General features: G+C 45.1%; 1 protein-coding gene across 1 annotated transcript in view; it reads right to left on the reverse strand.

The window, feature by feature from the left end:
* The window catches only part of DNAH5 (dynein axonemal heavy chain 5), a 5,605,957-nt gene that overhangs the window by 2,614,349 nt on the left and 2,966,949 nt on the right, over positions 1–24,659 (reverse strand). The window contains exon 31 of the mRNA XM_086967405.1: positions 11,008–11,171. Coding sequence (XP_086823531.1) covers positions 11,008–11,171 — 164 coding nt within the window. The remainder of the gene's footprint in view (positions 1–11,007; positions 11,172–24,659) is intronic.

A 24,659-nucleotide genomic window follows, 5' to 3' on the forward strand; every position in this document is an offset into this window, starting at 1 on the left:
GTGTGATGATGCATGTGGTTTAAGAACCAAGTTCTCAAGCTGTACTGCGGAGAGTTCTGGGAGAAAGTGTCCATTCAGAAGTAGCAAAAAGACAGTTACTGTACCAATCCAAAGTACTAGGAAAAGTAATCCAAAAGTGATCTGGAGATGTATCCAGGGAACAATGAAGTAAGTATTTTTCAGCCAAAGATAGAAAGCATAAGCTTGTAGCTTGAAAGGTAAAGAAGGTGTCGGAAACTCAGGTTCACTTGGATCTGATGAGAAATCGTCATAATGTACGAAGTAGCCAGACGCCATCCAATCTATTCTTGGCAGCTCAGCAGGTTCTGTAGAACTGGTAGATGACTCGATCTGTGGCATGTTTACATAGACATCATCAATTTTTTTAATTGAAATTTCTGTACTTGTTGACTGTACAGTTGGAATTGTTTCAACAGGGAAAAGCCTAATTTCATTGTCGTTCACAGCTTCTGCCTGTAAAGTGGAGTCTTAAGTTGGTATTAAAGCTTCCATCTTAACTTCCTGTATGGCAGTAAGAAGAGTATGGCGGCTACCTAGATGCCCACGTGGCCTACTGTTGAGAATCAACCACATAGTGTGGTTTGATCAGATCAATTGAGACAAACATATTGTCTCGGCGGCCAGAAAGGGGCGGAAGAAGTACAGTTCTAGTACCTTTGATAGCCAGGTCAAGTATAGTCGCTGTGTAAGATGGCTGAAATTCTTTCTTGTCCACAATTATCTCTCTGACCAGGTCCCCAATCTCCGGGACCCAGGCAAGCCTCGTCTTTACTGTCTTCACTTCCCCAGTGGTGGTGAATTTTACTTGGATGTTTCCTTGTAAAGCTCGTTATTCTTTCAGCTCCGTTAAAACATCCAAACTATCATTGATGTTAAATGGGGTTTCAGACGCCACCTTGCTGACACTATTGAGGTTTGGGACCCACATCCTCACCCCAAAAGGAGGTAATAAGGTGTATGACCCCCTAGGGATTTTCTTGGTATGTTGTTAAGTGCACTCTAGACCCCATATAGGTGATTGACCCAAATGCCACTGAGCCTAATACCCTTGCTGTTAAGGATTGCTTTAAATCATAGTTCTTCCACTCGACTACTGAATTTTCCTTAGGAAGATAGGTGGAGGAGTACGGCAAGGTCTCACCCAAACTTTCCATGGCTTCTTTGTAAGCCCGAGAGCCAAATACTGGGCCCTGGTCGGAATGTAGTGTGCCAATTGCATATGTACCGATAAAGACTTGCATATCCTTTAAACAGTTCAAGTGTCAGCCGAGCGCTGGAGCCAAACCCACAGAAATCTATAGCATTAATTTACTGCCACCAAGATGTACTTGTAGGCCCCATCAGAGTATAAGGGGCTGCAATGATCCTAATATACACATGCAAGAGGTTTGTCTGAGACCAATAAGGGTGTTTGTGGTGGGCTCGCTACAGTGTTGCCATTCATCTGCTGGCAGATGTCAAATTTGAGGACAACGCCCTTGATCTGCTTAGTAAGACGTGCCCAACAATAGTGCAGCTTTAGTAGTGAAACTGTAGCAGTGATCCCTGCATGTGGTGCAGCCAGTATCAATCGCAATCTGCGATCAGTGTTTGGTATTACTCTAGACCCCCCTCCTGGAATATAAGCATACAGAATGTTTTGTGCATCTAACTTGTAGGAGTACTTGAGTGGAAAGCCTTTCAGCAGCGCTGAGCTGTTGGGCATGGCATTGACAGCTATCATAGTTGTTACGTCAATCCTTGTACTGAAGTCAGTTATTATAGCAGCAGTGCGTACTGTTGCCTTGGCAGCTTAATCTGTAATTGAATTTCCTTCAACGTGAACACCAACACGTTGATGACTCAATGTATGAATAACATAAGCCTGTGGCAGGCCTTCTTTTAGCTTTGCCACTGTTCCCAAAGCATCTTGTGCTTTACTGTGCAACCTTTGGTATCCCTATTAGTGTAAATATGTGTTATAGGACTGGACACAGTAAAAGGAATCACACATTATGAGTGTGGGGAATTTACGATCTGTATTTTGTAGTGCCAGTATCAGGGCTTTTAGTCCAACCAATTGTGCTGTACCGTCTCCAAGAGAATGAGTGTGTGTTTTCAAAAGGAATAAACTTTCCATTCTGCATGCACCCTTTTACAATTGCATATGCCGCAGAATATTGTTGCTTTGTTTCTACCCGCCGGCTGGGCAGATCCATCAGTATAAATGATACATTCATATTGATCTATAATCATTATTTAATCTGGCAGAGGATATGCTTGTTTGTACTGCAGGAATGTTTGTATTTCTATTGTATAATCACATCTGTAATCCACATCTGTTGCAGTGAGAGAGTTAGCCCATTGAATCCATTGTGGATGCAAAGCTTTAGCATTCGAGATGCTTGCCTTTGTAACGGCTTCTAGGGCCGATACCAGGGTCACAACAATTATGCGTTTCCCTGTGCCAGTGTTCTCTCGCTCACTACAGCAGTGTGTACTGCTGTGAGTACTTTTTCTGTTAGTGCAAAACACATTTAAGCATTTGTGTGCAAATGTGATTTGTATGCAATAGGTACTGTATCGCCTTCATCAAAGGTGATGTGGTCCAGCGACCACGCGGATCACCAGGTTAGTTGTGTTAATACGTGTATGTAAATGTTTAGGAAGCTATCGTGTCAGCTTGTATTGAACATAGGATATCAGTATGTTCCTGTGTCCAATGGTACACTGAAAAATCAGGTCTAATTAAGTCGTTCACACTTTCTGCGTAATCCAAAATGTATGTCCTGCCAAAATTCAAGAATCCTAGAATGGACTGTAGTATTTGCAGAGTTGTTGGAGTTTGGAGCAGTGCACATTTTTCTAAAAAATTGTGCAACCAGGCTTTTGCCTTCACTTGACAATTCGTACGCTAAAAATAGGACACAGAGGTGGGCAATTTTTATTTTTTTAAAATTTTTTATTAAAACCTTTAATGGTACTTAAATCAGTTACAGTCACAAGCCTACCAACCATCACGGTCGGCCATCAAGACAAGGGCGATCAAATCAAATCAATTAAGCCATAAAGATGTAGAAATCCGCCTCCCAAACGCTCTGTTGTAACTCAGGAGAACACTTATATCATATTGGTAACAGGAATAAAGAAGGTTTCTTTTTCTTTTTTTTAAATTAAAGAAAGAACAGGATCTGATGCCGTACAATTAAGTCATAACAAACCAAGGGATATGGATAGAACAGGATATTCACAGTCAGGACTACTGTAGGCAAGATATTAGCGCTAGTGTACATAATCAGGATAAACAATAAACATTACATTTCTCCCACCGAAACAGTGTCTGCCCGCTGTAAAGTAGAGCATTAAAAAACATCCACCCTTGTTATTTGAACCAGCAAAATGCACGGAGAGTTACCTCTAATCATGTCCCGGAAAGAGAAGAAGAAAAATAAGAAAGTTAAGGAAAGCCAAGTATAACAAAAATAAAAAAGGCCATAGAAACAGAAAAGGAGAAGAAAAAACAATAATACCCCTCCCCCATCCCCCCACCCTGCACCCCTGCATACGGCTACGGCCTACCCCCCTAGCAGCGTACCTGTCGCCCAGTATCTAAACCCGAAATATAGAAGGAAGAGAAATAGAAAGGAGAAAGACACAATAAACTACACGAAAGTAAAAGGAAAGGGAAAAAGTAAGTCAATAACTACTACAAATATAATAAGGAACTTTGAGGGGATCCCAGGACAGGCCCCCGGCTCACCTCCACCCGCCGCTAAATATCTCCCCAAGTACGTTCAAAAGGTTACATGAAATTTCAGAGTCTTTAAATTGGGAAGATGGTGTTTCGCCCTGTCTGCCACTCGCATCCATATGAAAAGTGAGAAACCCAAGCAGCCACCGATTAATACTGAAATGTCCGGATACTCAAAGAATGGGAACGTCATTGTTCAGCAGTCCAGCCATCCACACCCAAATAATATAAGTGGCAATCATACCCAACCACCTAACGAGACAGGAGCTCGCTATTCAGCCCAGACCCACACGATCTAGTGGGTGGATGTGTCCCAGCTCCTCCGTCTTGATCACAGGCAAGTCAAAGTACCACCCCTGTTTGTAGACAGCGATCCGGGAGCCGGGAGGAGACGTCAAGTCACCCCCGCACCCGGTGACTCCAAAACACCGAGAAACCAACCGGAAACTCAGCCGCTGCGGTGAAGTCATTGGTGTAGAATCCGTTAGGGAAATGAGAGTCACTTCGGCACACAACGGCAACATCTTGCAAGAGGCTGCAGCAGGGTATACACAGGAGGAGGTTCCCAACAGCATTACCAGTCGTGGCCTTTCTGCCCACTCCATGCTTCCCAAGCTCCGATCGTTATCAAAGCGTGTCTGTCCATCATGAGCTACTGAATCAGTTAACCCTTAACACACTCACTTTCAGCTCAATGGGAAGTGCGCCTACCATCAGCAGATCTTCAGCGCGCACCACAGCCGCATTATCCACCTTCAATATGGCGAGGTCTGCGTCTCTCGACCCCACCCCCAGAACTACAGCATCCAAGGTAGACCCCAGGGCCGTCATTCTCTGGGTTAAGGAGGAGTGGAGTCCCTCAATTAAAGCCAAAATTTCACTTAGGGTAGGGTCCGTTTCTTCTTCCGCATCAGAGGCCACACATACGCCTGCCGGGGCCATTTCAGTCCCTTCATAGGAGCGAGCCGTGAGGGTACCCGAGTACCATGGAGGCACAGTAGCTTGCATTATGCGCAGCCCTCGGTAGTAACTCGGTAAAGCAGACGCCACTCCGACACTATTTTCCGGTCGGCCACTGAACTCGCAAGGGTCCGGAAGAAAGTCGGCAGATTTCGGGCTGTCTCCGCCGCAGTCTGGAAGATAAGAGCAGCTTCCCGGACCTCCACACGGCCAGCAGTAAGCAAAGCTGCGCTGGAGCAGGTCAGCGTGAGCTGCTATTAAGCTGTGCGGTTCATCCCTGAAATCGGGTGAATCGAAGTCCACGTCTCAGGTGACCGGCACTTCCGGAGTCCACTCGGCCAGTGTTGTTCACTTTACAGCCGGCCATATCAACACTCCAGGTCCCGGCTCCAGAGACAGCAAGGCCACAATCTTCAAGACGACATATCTCCCGTCTCGACACTCGGAGAGCCCTCGGGGTCACTCATACCGGCACAGTGCCATCTCAGACGTGCGGAGGCAGAGCTAAGGCGCAGGATCAATAACAGGATCTTTTAGTAGGAGGAGGCGATCGACTGAGCCGGGAGCCTAGGCGACCATCTTGGTCTCCAGCCTGGCTCCAAGAGGTGGGCAATTTTTGATTTATTTTTTTAAATTAAATTTGCTTTTGCCTTCACTTGACAATTTGTACCCTAAAAATAAGACACTGAGGAGGGCAATTTTGTAATTTCTTTAAATTAAATTTGTATCCCAAATGGACGAACCCAAGAATGATGTGGTTTACCGTAGACAAGTGTTCCACTAATTCTTCGTCTGTCAGATAGATGTCATCTACATGGGCAATGCCTCCTCTACTCATCAAAATTTTGAAGTAAATATGTTACCCTGGCTGAAAACAGCAATAGGCTATTCTTATACCGCTGGGGTAATCAACAAAATTGGCGTTGAGAGTCTAGCGCCAAGAAGGCTGTAAAATATCTGCTCCCAGGTGCTATGTTTTGATAGAAAATCCATTTGAGATGTCTAGTGTTGTTTTGTATTTTTTTAGCACAATGTTAATCATTAGTGCACCACTATGTGCATTCTATACTGCAAATGCACATGTGGATGTGTTTAAAAGTCTATAATCGAAAACAAGACGATAAGAATTATCGGGTTTTATTACGGGAAACAAGGGATTATTCATTGTTTCCTGTACACTAATACAAAAAGCTTCCCCTGATACTATGCTTACTGGAACTTCAGGTCCCACTGCAAAGCCCGCATATGCCACCTGGCATGATCCACCAGCAGGTTGCAGGAGGCCATGAGGCCCAGCAGCCTCAGAGTCATTCTCACCAAAATCTGGGACAGACGCTGAAACATCAGTATCATGGCCCAAATATCCCAGACTCGCTGTTAAGGGAGAACATGCCTTAAACTGCACTGTGTTCAGAACAGCTCTAATGAAAGGAAGCGTCTAAGAGGGAGTCAGGTGTGACTTCAGCACGTTTATAGTGGACCCCAGCAAATGCAGGAGGTTCGCTGTCGTCTGGAGGTGGGAGACGACAGCCTTGGGTGAGCCCGCCTTCAACAGCCAGTCATCGAGTTTGGGAAAGACTGGAACCCCTGACCTGCGCAGATGAGCTGCAACCACCGCCATCACCTTTGTAAACACCCAATGGGCACTGTAAGGCCAAAATGGAGCACAGTGAACTAAAAGTGCTTGTGGCCCACTGTGAACCGTAGATCTGTGAGCTGACAGGACGGGAATGTAGAAATAAACTTGCTGCAAGTCCAATGCCACTATACAGTCTCTGGGTTTGAGGGCAGACAGGACTTGAGCGAACGAGAAAATCTTGAACATCTACTTCCGGAGGAAGCGGTTGATGGATTAATAGGTCTAAAATAGGATGCAGGCCTTTGTCTTTCTTGGGCACCAGAACGTAGCGGGATTGCAACCACAACCTACTATTGGCGCAGGGACCCTCTCTATAGCTCCCTTGGCCAAAAGAGCTGAGACTTTCTGATGGATAATTGCCAAATGATCCTCCGACATACGATCGTAAGACGGTGGCATGGAGGGAACAGTAGTCTTGAAGGGGAAGGAGTAGCCCCTTCGAACGATTTGAAGAACTCACATGTCCAACATGATGGATTGCCAGTGGGGGGGTTTATGGTGAATCCTGCCTTCAACTACTTGAAGATGGGCCCAGAACTTCAGACTAGGAAGATTTGGAGGCAGTGGTGGGGGGGAGATGGTGGACTGGCCTGCCCACTAACTCCCAGACCAGCGACGACGCTGGGTCCCACATCCGCGCCCCACAGAGACTGGGAAGCTTGCATCAACCAGTGGCTAGACTGTTTCAGACATGGTTGGGTGCCCTTTCTGTAGCCACAAAAGGGACAAAAAGCATACTGGAGTGGACGTGAAGGCGCAGTGAGGACCAAAGACCTGGATGTAGCTCGAGAGTCTTTAAAGCGCTCAAGCGCCGAATTGGCTTTGTCACCAAAAAGACGATGGCCATCACTGGGCATGTATAAACAACGAAAGAGTGTAGTTTCGAACAAAAAGAGCGAGCATGAAGAATCTCACTAGATTCTTTACGAAAGCCCTCATCGGGGTCCAGTAGAAGAGGGCAGGATACAGGCTCCAAGCGGGTGCCTGGCGACGTCGGCGGTGTGCCATTTTCGCTACCACCCCCCTCCCGAGACCCATGGTGTGAATACTCCTTACACCTAACAGGTGCAATCTGGTTTATCTGCAATAAGAGCGACCACTCACAACATTTTGATTGCACCATTTCTAAGCATGGGCGAATTTTGCGAATCTGGCGTTCGTGAATTTGCGTATTTGCGAACTCGCAATCCGCAAAGTACGCGAACTCTCGCGAATTTTTTTTTTTGTGTTTGCAAGGGTTTCTGTCAGTTCGCGAGGGTTTTGTACCAGTTCGCAGTTGCGAACTTACTTGTCGGCTCGCAACGGTCGCGACTTTGTTGTTTCTATTTCTGGTTCATCATCACAGGTTCACAGCACCCTCTGTTTCACCACTGCCACCCTCTGATTCGCCCATGCCACCCTCTGGTACATCACTGCCACCCTCTGATTCATCACTGTAGATTATGGGGGGGAAAAGCAAGCACACCTGCCCTGCTTCAACTGACATGAATTAATTTGGGGTTGATTAATGTGTCACTGAATTTAAACTTCCTGTCTGGCACCTGCTTCCTTATCTGTACTTTGCTTTCTGTTGCAGTGCAATTTTTTTCCCAGGACCTTTGTGGCCTACTTGTTGCTATTCTATGAGCCTGCTGTGAGGGTCAGAGCAGGGTCATAGAATAGTTGCAAGTAGGCAACTGAACTCTGGAGGGGCCCCTCAGGAAGCACTACAGGGATTGGTTACTAATGATGAGTTTGAACTTTTGCACCTGCTGAGTGCTTTCAGTTTTGCAAAACTCGTTTTTTCTGCAGAACAGCAACTGTAATGCCCCAAACAAACGTAGGCAACTAAACTCTGGAGGGGCCCCTCAGGAAGCACTACAGGGAATGGTTACTAATGATGAGTGAACTTTTGCACCTGCTGAGTGCTTTCAGTTTTGCAAAACTCGTTTTTCTGCAGAACAGCAACTGTAATGCCCCAAACAAACTTACTTGTGAAAGTTGATTTCTAATCCAAAAGTGATCCAAAGAAAGTCAAAAAGGCCTCCAATCCAAAAAAGTGCAGGCAAATGTCAACCTGCGGAGTTATTCTGATAAAAATCATCATTTTCAGAAGGTTTATGCTGCTTGCTGGTGGATTTCTTGTAATTTCGCGAGTGCGAGATTGTTGCTGCCCGCCGAATCTGCATGTTCGCAATTGCGAACTCTCGCGATGCGTCGCCAAACTCCCGCGGGATCCCGCAGCAAGATCCAAAATGGCGCAGCACTCGCAAAATATCGAGAAAAACAACTCGGCAAACGCTGAATGACGGTAAGTGAACGCCGCACGCCGCAATATTGTATCACCAAGCAAAAAAAATCTGCTGCGTGCGAATTTGCCAATTTTCGGTAAATTCGCGAGAGTTCGCGGATTGCAAATTTGCCGAAAATCCGCAAAATCCGCGAGCGGAACGGATTTTCCGCCCATGCTTAACCATTTCACTATTTTTCACTTTTCACTTTCACGTCCTCAGGTCAGAGTGGGCCTTAATGAAACAAGACCTTGTACATGATGTCCAGGGTGTTGTGATAATGTTGTGCGAAGGTAGATGTAAAAATAAGTTTAGTTTCAACATTGTTGTGCATGCAAATATGTGCAAAAGGTCACAGCTGAAAATTGGTATTTGTGAGGACAATGTAAGAAATAAGCTACTTCGCTACATGGGCCTAATTCTGGAACATAACAGTATTAGGCCCTACTACTCAGAGAAAGTGCGCCACATATATGCCACTACCATAACATAAGATGGCTTACCTTTGTTTACTATTAAACAAGTACTGTTGTTTGAAGCATAGTCATCACAATGGGGAGCACAATAAATGTGTTCAAAGTTCATACATTTATCAAGTAAGGCTATGTCTGATAATTGAAATATGCCTTGCTACATCTAATTCTACAATTTTAAAACTGATAAACGAAGTGTGTTTGTGGTGTCTGCTAGGAATAGACTGGTGGCCCTATATGAATTTTCTGCAGTTCAGACAGCTTTTCTTTGGATAGAAGGCAACAGGGCCTTTTGCATTTCAGCACAGCTAACGTGACAACACATAACAGGAAACAGGATGTAATCAATCATCAATGTAGATTAGCAGTCAATTTTAGTTGATTCCTATTGGACACGTAAGGCATTCAAATGCCACTCAAATTCCATATAGAGTGTTATGTTATGGAACCTTAAGCTTGACATTTTCTAAAGTAGCTACCATTCGGACAGCACAAATCTTCCTTTCCAGGCGTCTAGACTATATAGATAAACATTTGAGAACAGCATCACTGTAAATCGTCACCTGGTGTAACAGAATTGTCCACCAGCCCAGAGAAGCAGTAATTTGCATCCTTATACCTTTCTTATCATGTGAAATTAAATGGTGCCTGCTTAGCCCAACAAGGTAGCAACACATCAGCAACATTCAAATTGGCGTTAGTTGAGGTACTATCTGGAGCTTTATGACTTAGATTTATGCATAGATGCATCGTCAAATGAAAGGTTTGAGGCACAAATGTGTACTGTATGATTATAAGCACCAGTGAAGAAAAGCACACCATCATCCGGTGCCATCTTCAGTTGTTTCACCATTAAAATTCTCACAACACCCACAAGCAAACAGACAAGGAGGGCTGTTGTATTCGGGGTCCTCTCATCGTGTGGTGACCTAAAGAAGTACCCATTCAAGCCTGGAGTAATTTCTTTATTAATAAAGTCTTAACAACAGGCAAGACCATCAGCTGGACTGGTCCTACTTCACATGCTGCTTGTGACCTGCTCCCACGAGACAAATTTACCACAGAAATCAGTGTGAGAAACCCGTCATGTTGATCTGAAGGCCGTAAATATTACTATGACAAATACATTTTCTTACTCATGCGCCCTATTCATTCATTACTTAAATACACAATTACTGCAAGCAGATGACAAGCATTGAAGCAAAACCCCACGCCAGACACTATTTACAAACTACTCCCTCTGAGATTTGTCTTTCTTTGTATATTTTCTGTGGCTGCTGATCAGGTCCGCTTGAGGCCTGGCCTATCCATCGATCCCCAGATAAAAAGACACAAATAAAATAAATAAAATATGTTTAACCGGTATAGATTATATTGAGCTCATCCAGTGACTATTTCTTGTATGAACTGAATAATTACTTGTAGTTCATTTCAAACAGGATTGTTTTTTAAAAGGGATCAACTGAAGTTGTAAGGCATTTAGAACATAAGAATGTTTAAAATTCCCTGTAACCAAATGATTGAAATGTAACACATCTAGCATCCTTTGAGGAAAGGCATGAGAATTTACCTAGTACCTAGACTCCTCTGCATTCTGACAGTAATATTTAAAAAAATATAAGCTTTAGCCTCTGGCGCTTTCAAGAGGAACATGACTTCAAGGATCAAAATGAGGTGTCACCTAGGAGTCTTTAGAGGATTACAAAATGGTGTTTGTCTTACTAAGAATACAATTCTGTTGATAGGGTGAGGGTATGTAAGTATGTCAGAAGGGGTACAGTAATGCTGATGGCAATAAATTGTCATTTAAATATTTTTTTCTTTACATTGCTGTCCCTTACCTTTATCATAGTGAGAAATATATTTAAGTCAAGTCATAATTGCTCACGTTTTATTTATTAGAGTTGCTCTTACCCAGTGAGTGATTTCTGACAAATTTCTAGTTGTTCCAGCAGATGAGGCAACAACTGTCCCATGGTTTCATCTCCAACACAGCATTGCACCACATTTGGCATCTCATGGGTCCGTGTCATAATCCTGACCCAGGATTTATCAATGTTTGAAAAGCGTTTGGCTTCCTGTGGCATGAAAATTTACAGAAAACTAGTTAAAAAAACACATACGTTTCGAGAACATGTTCTTGTGTCAGAAAACCAAGACATTATTAATTTATCGAAATAATATGATTAGTGGTAATTTGCTTCACTTCTTTCTTGTCATCTTTACATAGGGGAAGATGTAGGTCGCCCAATACCGATCGGTAACTGCCGAAATTACCGAATTTCGGCCGTTACCGACTGGTATTGGGTTATTGAGATGTAGGTGGTATTATTTAAGGATTCGGGGCCCGATGTAGGTCGACATTTACCGACCTGTAACGGCCGATTCGGCCGTTACCGACCGGTAAATGGCTATTCTAGATGTAGGTGGCCTATTTTACCGATTCGGTAAATTTACCGAATCTGTAAAATACCGAATCGGTATTTTTACAGATTCGGTAAATTGGAGATGTAGGTGGGACTCTACTGAGTCCCACAGGGCTTACCGAATCGGTATTTTACCACCCAATCCAATTAGGTGGTAAAATACCGAATCCAGGTGTGCATGCACATCTGTGCATGCACACCTGTGCAATGTGACACATAGACATGCCCTTAGGGCATGTCTGTGTGCCACATGGCACACAAGTGCGGAATTGGGGTGCTAGAGGGTGTCAAAGTGACACCCCCTGCACCCTTGCAACAATCAGAATTTACCGAATCGGTAAATACCGATTCGGTAAATACCGATTCGGTATTCCACATTGATTCCTATGGGCTTCATGGCCCATAGGAATCAATGGGGGATACCGATTCGGTATTTACAGAATCGGTAAATACCGAATCTTACCGATTCGGTATTTACCGATTCTGATTTACCTACATTTCCCCCCCTCTAATTTACCACTTCTTAAATACCGAATCGGTATGATTCGGTATTTTAGAAGTGGTAAATTAGAATTACCTACATCGGGCCCTCGGTATTTTACTGAATCGGTAATTTAAGTATTTGGTAAAATACAGAATTCTTAACATACCGATTCGGTAAATGACCGAATCCAGGATGTAGGAAGCACTCAAGTTAGTGCATTCCACAGTTAAGGATTCGTTATTTACCACCAACTAGAAGTTGGTGGTAAATAATGAAAACCCTTGAAAAAGCATTTTTTTTGTGCTTTTCCAACAGTGCCATGTTGCAGACATACATGCCCTTAGGTCATGTATGTCTGCAACATTTGCACCCATACACAATTGAGGGGTGCAACAGGGTGTCAAAGTGACACCCTGCCACCCTTCAATGTTTCCCCCAATTACCGAATCGGTATTTACCGATTCGGTAATTGACATTCATTCCTATGGGCCTCCAGGCCCATAGGAATGAATGGCAATTAATGAATCGGTAAATACCGATTCGGTAATTACCGAAACTTACCGATTCGGTAATTTTTAAAGAAAAATTACCTACATTCCATTTGCCTGTTCTTAAATACCGAATCGGTAGGATTCGGTATTTAAGAATTGGTAATCTGGTATTACCTACATCTGGCCCTTAATCTTTTCCCAATCTCCCTCTATTTATTGCTGGCTCATGTTTTAATAATAACATTTCGATCTATACTATAAACTCAAGTTTCAGGTTAGATACAGCCGAAGTAGGTGATCAACATGTGTTCTTACTGATTACTGGCACTTCCTGCTTGGGCCCCTTCTCATTAACCAGGGCTGAAAATATTCAGGATAGTCCAAGAATGTGCTTTTTGAATCATATTAAAATGAGACACGTCCACTTGCAGCGAGAGACATGCATCAGGTTACTGGTAAGAAGCCCTAGTAAGATCACACATTCTACCTGGTATGTATTGGGCCAAGCTGTTTGGTTGGCATAATGTATTACATAGTTATTGTACACTATATGAATTCCTATAAGGAATTTGCAGCATCCTACCGAAATTTTATTACGTGACAAAATAATTTAGACCCTGAGAAGGGCAAATATACATGAGTTCATGTTATATTATGAGGAACAATAAATCGAAGGTGTAAGCAAAGGTTATTGTAGAACTGACACTTATTTTCCCCTTACCTTTGTCACTACGCTTAGTCTGCCGTTTTTTTCTCTACCTGAGCTCAATCCAGAAATACAGAACAATACGGGATCTATTACATTTGTCAAAAGTGGGCAATGTATTAACCTTAAAGCGGAGCAATACCATTTTTTTTAATTTTTTTAATATTTTATTGAAGAAGCAAAAACAAATCAGAGTCATCATCCAGCAAATTAGGCAGCAAAATACAGAGTCAGTAATCAATAAATCATGTATACACAGAAAATCACTTTAAAGATCATTACATCGTCTCGACCCAGCTCTGTCCATTGCCAGCAATACCATTTTTTATTGGAATGTATGTAGCCAATAAGAAGCGCTAGGAGATTACATAATCTTCACAAGCGTCTGTAAGGACGATGGTCTACCTTTTGATGACACCAGAGGAAGCCACGACATAAAAACCGCGGCCTCCATGTGACGTGAGGTTACACTTTTATTTTTTGAGAGTGTTTAAAGTGCACCAGACTGAGCATCTCCTGAACTCAGGTTGGACAACACGAATACACCTCACAACTGCTCTCATTATTTGTACCTTGATGACTTGTATGAACCAGTACTGTCATCCGAAAGTTAGAATTTTGTTGTTATGTAGGATCTGATGTTGCCTGCTAAAACCTGTGAATTCGACAATGAATGTTACAAGGTAGCAGGGGCGATTCCTGCATGATGGTGTAGAGGCCAGAGAACCACCGGTCTCAGAGGAAGGAGGAGAAGAACAATTTACTTACCTTTCGGTAACGCATTAGCTGGTAGAGACAATATCTAGCTGCAGATTCCTTACCTTTGAATTTCCCAAGCGTCAGGTTGAATCTGGAAACTTTTGCGTGAGCAGTACCCATTGCGCGTGCCGATGGGTGGCTTCATTTGGCTCTGTGTAACGTCATCAGCATCATTCTTGTTGGTTATGACATCGCAGTCACCTATACACACTCCACCAAGGCGCAAGGACATCAGTACTTATCACTTTTCCACGCCAGGAGCGCAGAGCCATGAAGTGACTGACTTGAATGTGTGTTATAACTAGGGCCCTGAAGAAGTGAACAACCCTAGACCTAATATATTAGTCCGCAGAGAGGGGAGGCATGGGTCGGTCTGTAAGGAATCTACAGCTAGACATTTTCTCCACCAGATAATGTGTTACCGAAGGTAAGTGCCATGTTAATCTGACAGAGTCTTCTAGCTGCAGATTCCTAACCTTTGAATAGATACCAAAGCCATACCATCCTGGCGGTAGGCTGTGGAGAGATTTCTTACACTAAGAGGTTCTGCAGGACTGCACAGGCAAAATGCCCTCCTTGCGGACCTACCTGTCCAGGCAGTAGGGCTTGGCAAACGTGTGCAAAGACACCCACGTTGGTGCCTGGCAAATGTCCCAGACTGGGACGCCCCAAGCCAAAGCCGTGGTCGCAGCCTTCCTCCTGGTAGAATGAGCTCATAAGGCCTGCTTCTTAGCCAGGGCATAGCAGATCTTATTGTAGAGAATGACCCAGTGAGAAATGGTCAGTTTCTGCACTGCCTGACCTTCTGCAGCACCCATGTACCTCACAAAGAGTTGGTTGTCCACCCGAGACTCTGTTGTGTGGTCAAGGTAAAACGACAATGCTCTTTTTGGGTCCAGAAGGTGGAGAGGCTCATTCTAGTTAAAAGCATGTGGGGAGCAAAAAATAAAAATATATCCCTTGAGAGTGCACAACACAGAGCCCTGCTAGGCAAGGGTAACAATGAAAACAAGAATGGTAGAAAGAAAAGCAGAGAGGGGGTCAATAGACCTTTCTGTACAATATTTTACAAACGTTTGCCAATGGTGTCTTAGTGGAGGGCCGCCTGGCCACCAAAAAAAACCTCACATAATTCAGGAGGAAGGTTAAAAGCTATCAACTGTCGCCGCTCAATCTCCACGCATGGAGGTGGACAGTTGACAGGTTCGGGTGGAGGACCCTCTCCTGCTGCTGCGACAAAAGATCCCCCTGAAGGGCAGCCTGATTGGAGGATTGATGCTCATTTTCAAAAGCACTAGATACCAGACTCTCCATGCCCAGTTTCAGGGCAACAAGAATGACTTGGGCCCGGTCATTCTTGAACCTATTGAGAACCCTTGGAAAATTTGGTATGGGCGGAAAGGCGTCCAGTAGGTCTGAGCTTCACTTGCATCGAAAAGTGTTGCAGAGCGATAGCCGCCTTGGAAACTCCAGCGCGCAAAAATGCTGACATTGTGTGTTCTCTTCCGAAGCGAACAGACCAAACCAAGGCTGTCCCCACTGCTGAAAGAGACCTTGAGCCACCTCCAATTGGAGAGGCCATTCGTGATTTGCTAGACATCTACAGCTAAGTTCACCCACCCTGGCATTCAGAGAACCTGTCAGGTGTTGAACCACCAGAGTTACGCCCTGCTGTTCCAATTATGTCGAGCAATGCAGGGCCTCTTTACAAAGGGTCCATAACCCCACCCCGCCCTGCTTGTTTCAGTACCACTTGGCAGTGGTGTTGTCCATGAACAACTGCACCAACTTCTTCATGAGAGAGGGTAGAAATGCTTTCAATGGCAATCGAATCACACAAAGCTCCAAGAAATTGATGTGGAGCCCCGACTCTGCCAGAGACCAGTGACCACTAATCTCCACCTCTCGCAGATGGCCTCCCCATCACAGGAGCGATGCAACTGTCACCACTGTGTGATCTGGTTGGGGAAGGGAGAGGTGTCTGCCTTTGACCTAATCGCGGTTCGTCAACCACCACTGCAGATAGGTCGCTCTTTCGAGATCTGGACCATGTTGGTGAGATTTCCCCGATGCAGTGCCCACTGGAACCTCAGGTCTTACTGCAGAGCCTGCATGGGCCACCTGGCATGCTTTACCAACAGGATGCAGAAGGCCATGAGGCCCAACTGCCTCAGATTCAATCTCACTGAAATCCAGAATAGAAGCTGAAAATCAGTATCATAACCTGAATATTCTGGACTCGCTGCTCGGGAGGATAGGCCCAAAACTGCACTGTGTCCAGAATAGCTCAGATGAAAGGGAGCATCTGAGAAGGAGTCAGGTGTGATTTAATCAGGTTTACAGAGAACCACAGCAAATGCAGAAGGTTTGCAGTAGTCTGAAGGTGGGAGATGACAGCCTGGGGTGAGGATGCCTTCAACAGCCAGTCGTCGAGATAGGGGAATACTGAAATGCCTAATGTTTGCAGATGAGCTGCCACTACCGCCATTAGTTTGGTGAACACCCGAGGGATGCTGGTAAGGCCAAAGGGGAGCACAGTAACCTGAAAGTGCTCATGGCCTACATTAATCAGCAAATAACGTCTGTGGCCCTGCAGAATGTGGATGTGAAAATCCCATTTAGTCTTCCTGGTCTAGATCTGAGCTAAAGAAAGCATCATGAACTTCTTTGGAATCAAAAAGTAGCCGGAATAACATCCACTGCCAACTTCTGAAAACGGGATCCTCTCTATAGCTTCCTTGGGCAGAAGAGCTGTAACTTCCTCTTGGAGTAATTTTAAATGATCCTCTGCCAGACGTTCGTGAAGTGGCGGAATAGGTGGAGGAAAAGAAAGGAGAGGCAGAGAATAGCCCTCCTGAATGATCTGCAAGACCCACTTGTTTGATTTTATGGACCTCCAGTGGGGGAGATGATGATGGACTTTCACTCCCACTGGAGTAGCATGGTCTTGAGTCAGACTAGGAGTAGTTGGAGGCGGAGGCTGCGGCTGCCGAGGGCAGGGTGGCTGATGACTACTGGCTCCCATTCCTAGTACAGAATAAGCCTCATCTACATCAACATACAAGTTGGGAAGTCTGCACAGGGCGGTGGCTGGGATAGGACTGGTGTGGCTGAAAACCCCTTCCATTGCCATAAAAGGGGAGAAAGATAGACTGGTCACACGGTTTAGGAGAAGGGCCCAAGGATCTGGCCATAGCACAAGAATCCTTGAACCGCTCAAGGGCCAAGTCTGTCTTCTCTCCAAACAGACGGTATCCATCAAAGGGCATGTCCATCAAATTAGCCTGAACATTGCCAGAAAGCCAGATGTTCTGAGCCAGGCATGACATTGTAACACCACTGTCGATGAAATTGCTCTGCCCAGCGATTCGGTTGTGTCAAGTCCACACCTGATGGTGAATTTTGTTGCATCTCTCCCATGCTTGACTGCCTGGGAGAGCACAGTCCAGACCTCCTCCACGCTTGTGGCAGCACCTGTGCAACCGTCTTCCAGAGGCCCAATAAGCATGCAGTATTCGCCAACCGCAAAAGCCAGGCTGGATGAAGTAAACATCTTCTTCCCAATTGATTTCAACATCTTGGATTCCCTGTCAGGGGGGGAAAAGCGCCCTGGGAAGTTGAAGCCTGCACCACTAAGCTTTCAAGGGTGGGGTGTTGGCTGATGAACTTGGGTCGCCCAGAGCCGGGCGATGGCAGCGTGGCACTGTGCCACTGTCCTATTCACAGGAGCTACTGTGCTAGGCTTGGACCACGTGCCTGGTGGTACCTTTGTCAGTGCTTCATTAAAGGGCAGAAGGGGTTCAGAGGTGGAAGCCCCAGGCTGTAGTACTTCTGTTAGGAGATTAGTCCTGACCTGCACGGAGGGCAATTCCAGTCCAAGGACCTCAGGCTGCCCTCCTTACCACAATGGCATAAGATGCACCCTTCTCCGTAGCTACAGCTGGCGGAGAGAAAATGCCAGTATCTGGGGATTTGCCCAGTCATCTGCCTTCCCCAAGTTAGTCATACCAGTCCATCTGCTCTGCAGACACATCCTGGTCTTCTAAAGGTTCATAGATAGGGTGACCAACTGGCATGGGTGCAAATTCAGGACAGTGAGTGTAAAAATTCAGGACAAAGGGTCAAAATTCAGAACAAAAATTCAGGACAGAAGGTCAGAATTCAGGACAAAAATTTGGGACAAAAGTTACATTTAACAGACACATCAAAGGAGTTCGCACAATATTACATACGTAAACAGACAACCAACACAAGCACAAGTCAAAATGAGTTTATATTAGGTTGAGAAAACCTTGCACTGCATCTGTAGTGTGCCTGAGTGAAACTTAAATACCTGCGTTTGCATATTGGAAGCACCTAGGTAACATTATCCAAAATGAAACCTCCACCCCCCCAGAGCTTGGCCCCTGGTGAGGTGACAGGAGCCCGTAAACAAAAACAGTTTGCCATGCCTTGGGCTCTGCAGAAGCAGTGGCCGCTGGTGACATTTGAAAGTGGTGGGCATAAAAGTTTGTGATGAGTGCCCAGTGGCGATCGCAGCGAGTGAGCCTGAACCTCATTAGGAGAGGTGTTGGGGGGGGGGGGGGGTGGGGGGGGGGCTTCTTCCCTGAGAAAAGTTTGAAAAAAGAGTAGGCAAATGGTGCCTTTCCGAGAATATTTGAGAAAGCAAGAAGGTTAATAAAGCAATTGTGAAAGTATCGTTATTACATCTATAAAGAGATTTCATATGATAATGACGTAGGAAACTGCTTATTCAGTATAACCACATAGCTGTTAGTCTGTCTGACATGGCTACCCATCTCTCTTTGCCCTGGCTCCTCTCGAGCCCCCGCCTCTATCTTTGGAACTGGCATGCCCTACTGATTTTGAGCTCTTCCTTATCTCCACCTAGTTCCCAGACAGTCAACGCCTTGTGCTGCCTGTGTTCCCTTGGTTCCAGCATATTGTTTGTATGCTAGACGTTTCCTGTGCTATCGTTCAACACCTTTGCATTGCTCGTATGCTCCCTCTCATCCTGATGCTATTTGTCTCTGGACCATCAATCTCCTGTGGTATCCTTCGACTCCAGTGCTTTAGTCCTGCAATCCCTCCTCCCTGTGCTCTCTCCTTCACTGCACCCCCAGCCTCCTGAAATCTCAAATCTCAGGTCCAGAACATTACGGTTAAGTGAATTCTCCAGATCATTCTAAAATACTCTGTTCACAACAAACGCACACTAACTCTTTTACATGCAAAGAACTATCCAGAGAACTGTCAATCCGACAAACCTACAGAACCATTCCTACAGTGACATTGATCCACATTATCCTTAAAATTCTCTATCATATCTTCCTTACTCCACACATGCATTCAATTTTGTGATTGGCAGGGTTTGCGATCGCAAAAATGCCTCCTACTTGAGGCCTTTACACACCTTTTGCAAGTGGGATACGCTAGATGCACCGTGGGATACACTACCTTACATCATTCCTTATGTTCGTCTGTCTTCTTTATGTAGCCACACAAAAGAAGGCAACGGAATGATAGGCAACAACAACATCAAAATATAAAGAAGAGTAAAATAAGTAAAAGCAAAATAACTAAGGAAACCGGGCAGTGAGTACTCTGGCTTCTCATTACGCATGCCAACTTAAGCATTCTACAGTGTTACTTCTATTCGGTAAGATAGCTGAGCACATGCTGCAGTGATTTACATAATAACCTGCAAGTAATACTTCAGACACTTTGCTGGTGCCTTTCAGCATTTCACCCTTTCATGGATCATAAAATGACGATCAGTGGGGTACGCAAAGCTCATGACACAATTCCATATGTGCTGCAAGCTATATAACACCAGGGCACATGTCGGGGGTACATGGCTTCCACCTCCTATTTTCACAGGGTGGACTCCATCCCCCCTGCCAAAAAGTTGGGCCCTACAGAAATATGCGGAACTTGTCCCGGAGTAATTTTCAGACACCGGGACATTTTCAGCAGCGCACGTACGTTGCCTGTTTCATTATGAGTAGCAACGTGCAGGGATTGAGGGCGCTTTTTTTCACCTCCAGCTCGGCCGAAGTTAAAGGGCCATCCGGCCTCCTTTTATCTGAATATCCTGACTGGAGGCGGCCTGGAACCTCACACTTAAAAGTAAATGTCACGGAGGGTAAAGAAAGACACACAACTTATTATCTGTTCTCATGTACTTAAGAGAGGCAGATTTTGCTTTTGTTCAGTCCCTGTATATAACAGATGCATGCACTGTAAGAATGTAAGGTGTATTGGTCTGTCTCAGTACGTACACAAACAATTTCAATAGCACTATTTTATTTTATAGCGCTACACAACATAATGCAGGGTGTCAGAGCTCTTTACTTAACATACACATTATACATTGACAATAAATCATGTACATGTGTAAATCAATGTACAAGCTGAGTTACATGAGACAAGGTTACAAGGTGTAGGAGTCACATGTCCTTCATAGCTCACTGTGCTATATTACAAGGATAACAATTTATGAACTGCAGGTAACAAAAGGATCTCTGTGTTCAAAGTAGTAATCCAATTTACTATCTACATAAAATAAAAATCTGTCACCTGCTAGAAAATATGTTTTTGGACCTTGGAGATTGAGAGGGTAAGGTTGCAGTGGAAGAAGCCTCTTCCAGAATTGCATTAGATTGCTCTTTCCATATCTCCTTGCTCCTCAGATATTCTACTTTACCACCAAGGCAGATGTTATCTCTGTCGTTAGGAGTTTCCTTTCCTTTAATATTTTCAGGCAACATTCTCAGTCCTCATAGTGCTTGAGTGGCAGACAGATGGCAATACTAATGTAATTTGCAGTTTTTTTACCGTAGACATGGCATGGCACTTCACAAATATTGAAGGAATTATGAAGTTACTGTCATAGAATAAGTAGCCAAAAGAGGGACAAAAATAATGTGTTGAAATGTTCTAACACAGGATACATTTAGAATACAGGCAGAAAGTGTGTCAAAATGGGGTGGCAAAAACCCTACAGCATTCTGGGAAGCCTTCTCACGCAAGCCGCAACAAAGAACTGAGGTTATGCAGCAATAACCAATACAGAAGATAATGGCATATGGAAGCTGCTGATCGTTCAATAAAAAGATAGTCTATGTTTTTCTGCTTGAAATGATCCCTGCATATCTGGCTTCAATTAATTTTATTTCTTCATGGTTTTTTTTTCCCCACAATAAAGTTAAGAGTAAAAGTTATGGTTTGTGATGCAAAGTTGGTTAAGTATTTCTCTTTTAATTGGAAAAAACAACATTTTAAAGAAGAGAATCAGAAAATGTAGCCTGCCAGAAACCGGTCCTCTGAAGCTTGCTTCCGGTCCAGGGAAGACATGGCTTGGCAGTTCGGGCTGGACTGTTCCCATGAGGTACAGGGTCAGACTGATTTGCATATAGCCATGTCTGAACTGGGGTGGCAGAGTGGGCTAAAGAACCGTGATGGATTAAACCCAGATCTTTTGACTGGGTGTGAGTGTTTGATTGATTCAGATGCTCCGTCCATCACCACCCCCTTTTGTACCGCTTTTGGCCGCCATAAGTGTGGCAGGGTATGCTCTGACGTGAGTCCTTTGCTCACTTTGCCACTGGATTCAAACAAGCCGGGCTGAAGACGGCTGGAATGCCAGAAACCGGTCCTCGGAAGCTTGTTTCCGGTCCAGGGAAGACATGGCTTGGCAGTTCGGGCTGGACTGTTCCCATGAGGCACAGGGTCAGACTGATTTGCATATAGCCATGTCTGAACTGGGGTGGCAGAGTGGGCTAATGAACGGTGATGGATTAAACCCAGATCTTTTGACTGGGTGTGAGTGTTTGATTGATTCAGATGCTCCGTCCATCACCACTCCCTTTTGTACCGCCTTCAGGTAGACTAGCCGCTAGATTTCCATTTACAAATGTCAAATTGTTACAATCGATCCGTGAGAAGAGTAGTGCGTGCAAGAGGAGGCCCAGCCAATGCTGTCACTGACCCATTATCATTCTGTATGTGATAATTAGGCCGACATAAAGAATGATAATGACCTGATAGCAATATGTGCCAGGTCGGGGAGGGGCTTCTGCAGGCCCAGTGCTTAATTTGAGCAGGTGCTTTCAGGTGCTCAGCACCTGCACAGGGCCTGCAGGTGGTGGTCTCAATATTAATTGTTCAAATTCAAAATAAAAAGAATAACATACATTGCATGGTGACTGGCTGGTAAATGTTCATAGGCAGGCCGGCATACGCCTGTCCAGGCAGGCATGATTGTGTACCACCATGTTAGTGATGATATCATCATGCTGATCACAAATCCAAGAAGTCATCGACAAACTATGGCTTGCATTCTATTCCCCTAGTCTGCTGCATCCTACCACTGCCTGAGCCTAAACCTCCCATTGGATAATTGTAGCTGGGGGCAGTCTCATGAGGGAGTTGAGGCAAGGAAGCTGCAAGAGCGCATTTGGAACTTGTGAGTGAGGGCTCTTGAGGAAGAATAAATGAAAGTAAGTGTGGACTTTCCATTGTTGCTTAGCCCTAGTAGCATATCCGGCAGCCCTGCATTGCTGCTATCTTCAATGTGGCCCAACACAACTTTTGTACGCCATGGCATCACCTGTAGAATCTGTACGCTGTACCACCAGCATGGTAATTGCTGAGCGTGAGTGAGTCCAGTAGGCACCACAGCTATACTTACCGGCATTGGCAGCATTACTGCTGGGGACAATGCCTGTGCTGTAGCAGGCAGGGTCACAGCAAGCTGAGCAGTGGATGTCGATGCCGTCGCCATCCCTGGACCTACTAATTGCAGGCAGCATAGCAGTGACATTACCTGCTGTGCTCAAGCAGCCACATGTTCCGCAATAAACCCAGTCATACTACACTGATTAATATATGCAAAAAATCATTCTCATTTGGTGTACATTTTGTTTTTGCAATCAGTGTAGGTAAGAAAGTAAAACACGTCATCTTCCGCTTCTTTAGGAATAACTACAGGAAAACGCAGAGTTCAAAATAGCAGGGACATGTACAGGCTGACGACAGGGGTCACATGCAGCAGCAGTGTTATAGAGGAGAGACAGCAAGAGTAAAGAGGAGAAGAAATAACAAGAGGGGAAAGAGATATAACAGAGCAAAGTAGAAGAAAAGGAGGAGAGCTAATCAGATACAAAGAGAAAGCAGCCATGATGTAAAGAAGAAAGCATTAAGGAGAGAGAAGATAGAATGAAAGGATGGGGAGGACAGGACAGAGGTAAAAAGTAGATAAATGATAAATTGGAGACATAGCTAATCCCTGCTAGAGAGTGATGGTAAAGAGCCAAGATCAAGGGGAGAGAGAGCAGAGCATGGATATAAGTGAAGAGAAAAAAGGGCAGGGCTAAAATGAAAAGAGGGCAAATCAGAAATACAGGGTGTGACACAGATGATAGAAAACAAGTAGAGAGGTAAGAGGATAGACTCTTAGAGCAAAGACTTAGGGGACAGACAACAGAACAAGGTTAGAAGATAGAGACTGAGGCAGTGAGAGTGTTGAAAGTGGGGCTCACCGGAGGAAGACGTAAGTGGTGGCCTCCTAGGCAAAATGTTCAGCACCTGCACTTCTTTTTTACAAATTAAGCACTGTGCAGCAGGCCACTGATCACAGCAGAAGCACGAGCTGGTCCCTGCAGTGAGAGTTACAGGACTCTGACTGCTTGCAGAGGCAGCTGAAATTACGGACAAAAGGCGTCCGTGAAAGATTCTTCATGGACAACGGACAAGACGCCCAAATTACGGGCAGTCCGTGAAAGTTACGGACGGTTGGTCACACTATTCATAGACCCCTCCCAGTACTCTCCCATGCCTGAAATGTCATGAAAATGCACAGGGGACAACATAGAACCCCCATGTTCAACTGGCACTGCAACTGGCATCGAGCAACGCTATTCCGATTCTGTGTCATCAGGGATGAGGTTGGAGTTGGAACTGCTGCTGGGTGCCAGCAGCTCCAAAGGCACAGATTTCGGGTCCAACGCCAGGGAAGGTCACGTAGGCATGACTGGCAAGGTCCCTGATCCAGAATCGGATCCCCAAGGCCCCAAATCTGATGGGGCCCCTTCTGACCAGAGGGGTCAGCCCGCTCAAATGTGCAGGGCATGGTCTTGTAGAACTCTTTGATCTGAGCAGGGTTCACTCCAGCTCCCAAAAAAGGAAGTCAACCCTGGCTCATGCTCTGCAAAATCGTGCCTGGAGGGTCGGTGCTCCTTACCTCTCTCATCGACAGACGACATCTGAGGAGAAGAGTTCTTCTTCTCGTGCCACTTCTGCGAGTGTCCCGAGGACCTTGAGTGGGAGGAAGAGGACTTGAGGGTCCGGGAGCGGTCCTGCAACCTCCTGTTCTTCAATAGGGCCAGGGATCTCCACTGAGTCTCGCTGGCTGGACTGCAAAGAGCTTCAAAGCTTGCTACTGCAAGGCCTTCGGAGCCATGGCCTGACAGTCCTAGCACGACTTTGAGTCGTGGTCAAGCTCGAGACACCAAAGGCAGACGAGGTGGGGATCGGTAACTGAGATGGCGCAGTGACAAGAGCCACACAGTTTAAACCCTGTCTTCCTCAAAGACATCCTCCACACAATGGAAAAAAATGTCAGAAGTCAAGAAAAGTCAAGAAAAGTAAAAAAGTCAAAAAAGGCTTGTCAAAAAGCAACAGAGGGGATAGTTCTTCAC

The sequence above is a fragment of the Lissotriton vulgaris genome, chromosome 4_1 (genome assembly GCF_964263255.1).
Source record: "Lissotriton vulgaris chromosome 4_1, aLisVul1.2, whole genome shotgun sequence".
Lineage (NCBI taxonomy): Eukaryota > Metazoa > Chordata > Amphibia > Caudata > Salamandridae > Lissotriton > Lissotriton vulgaris.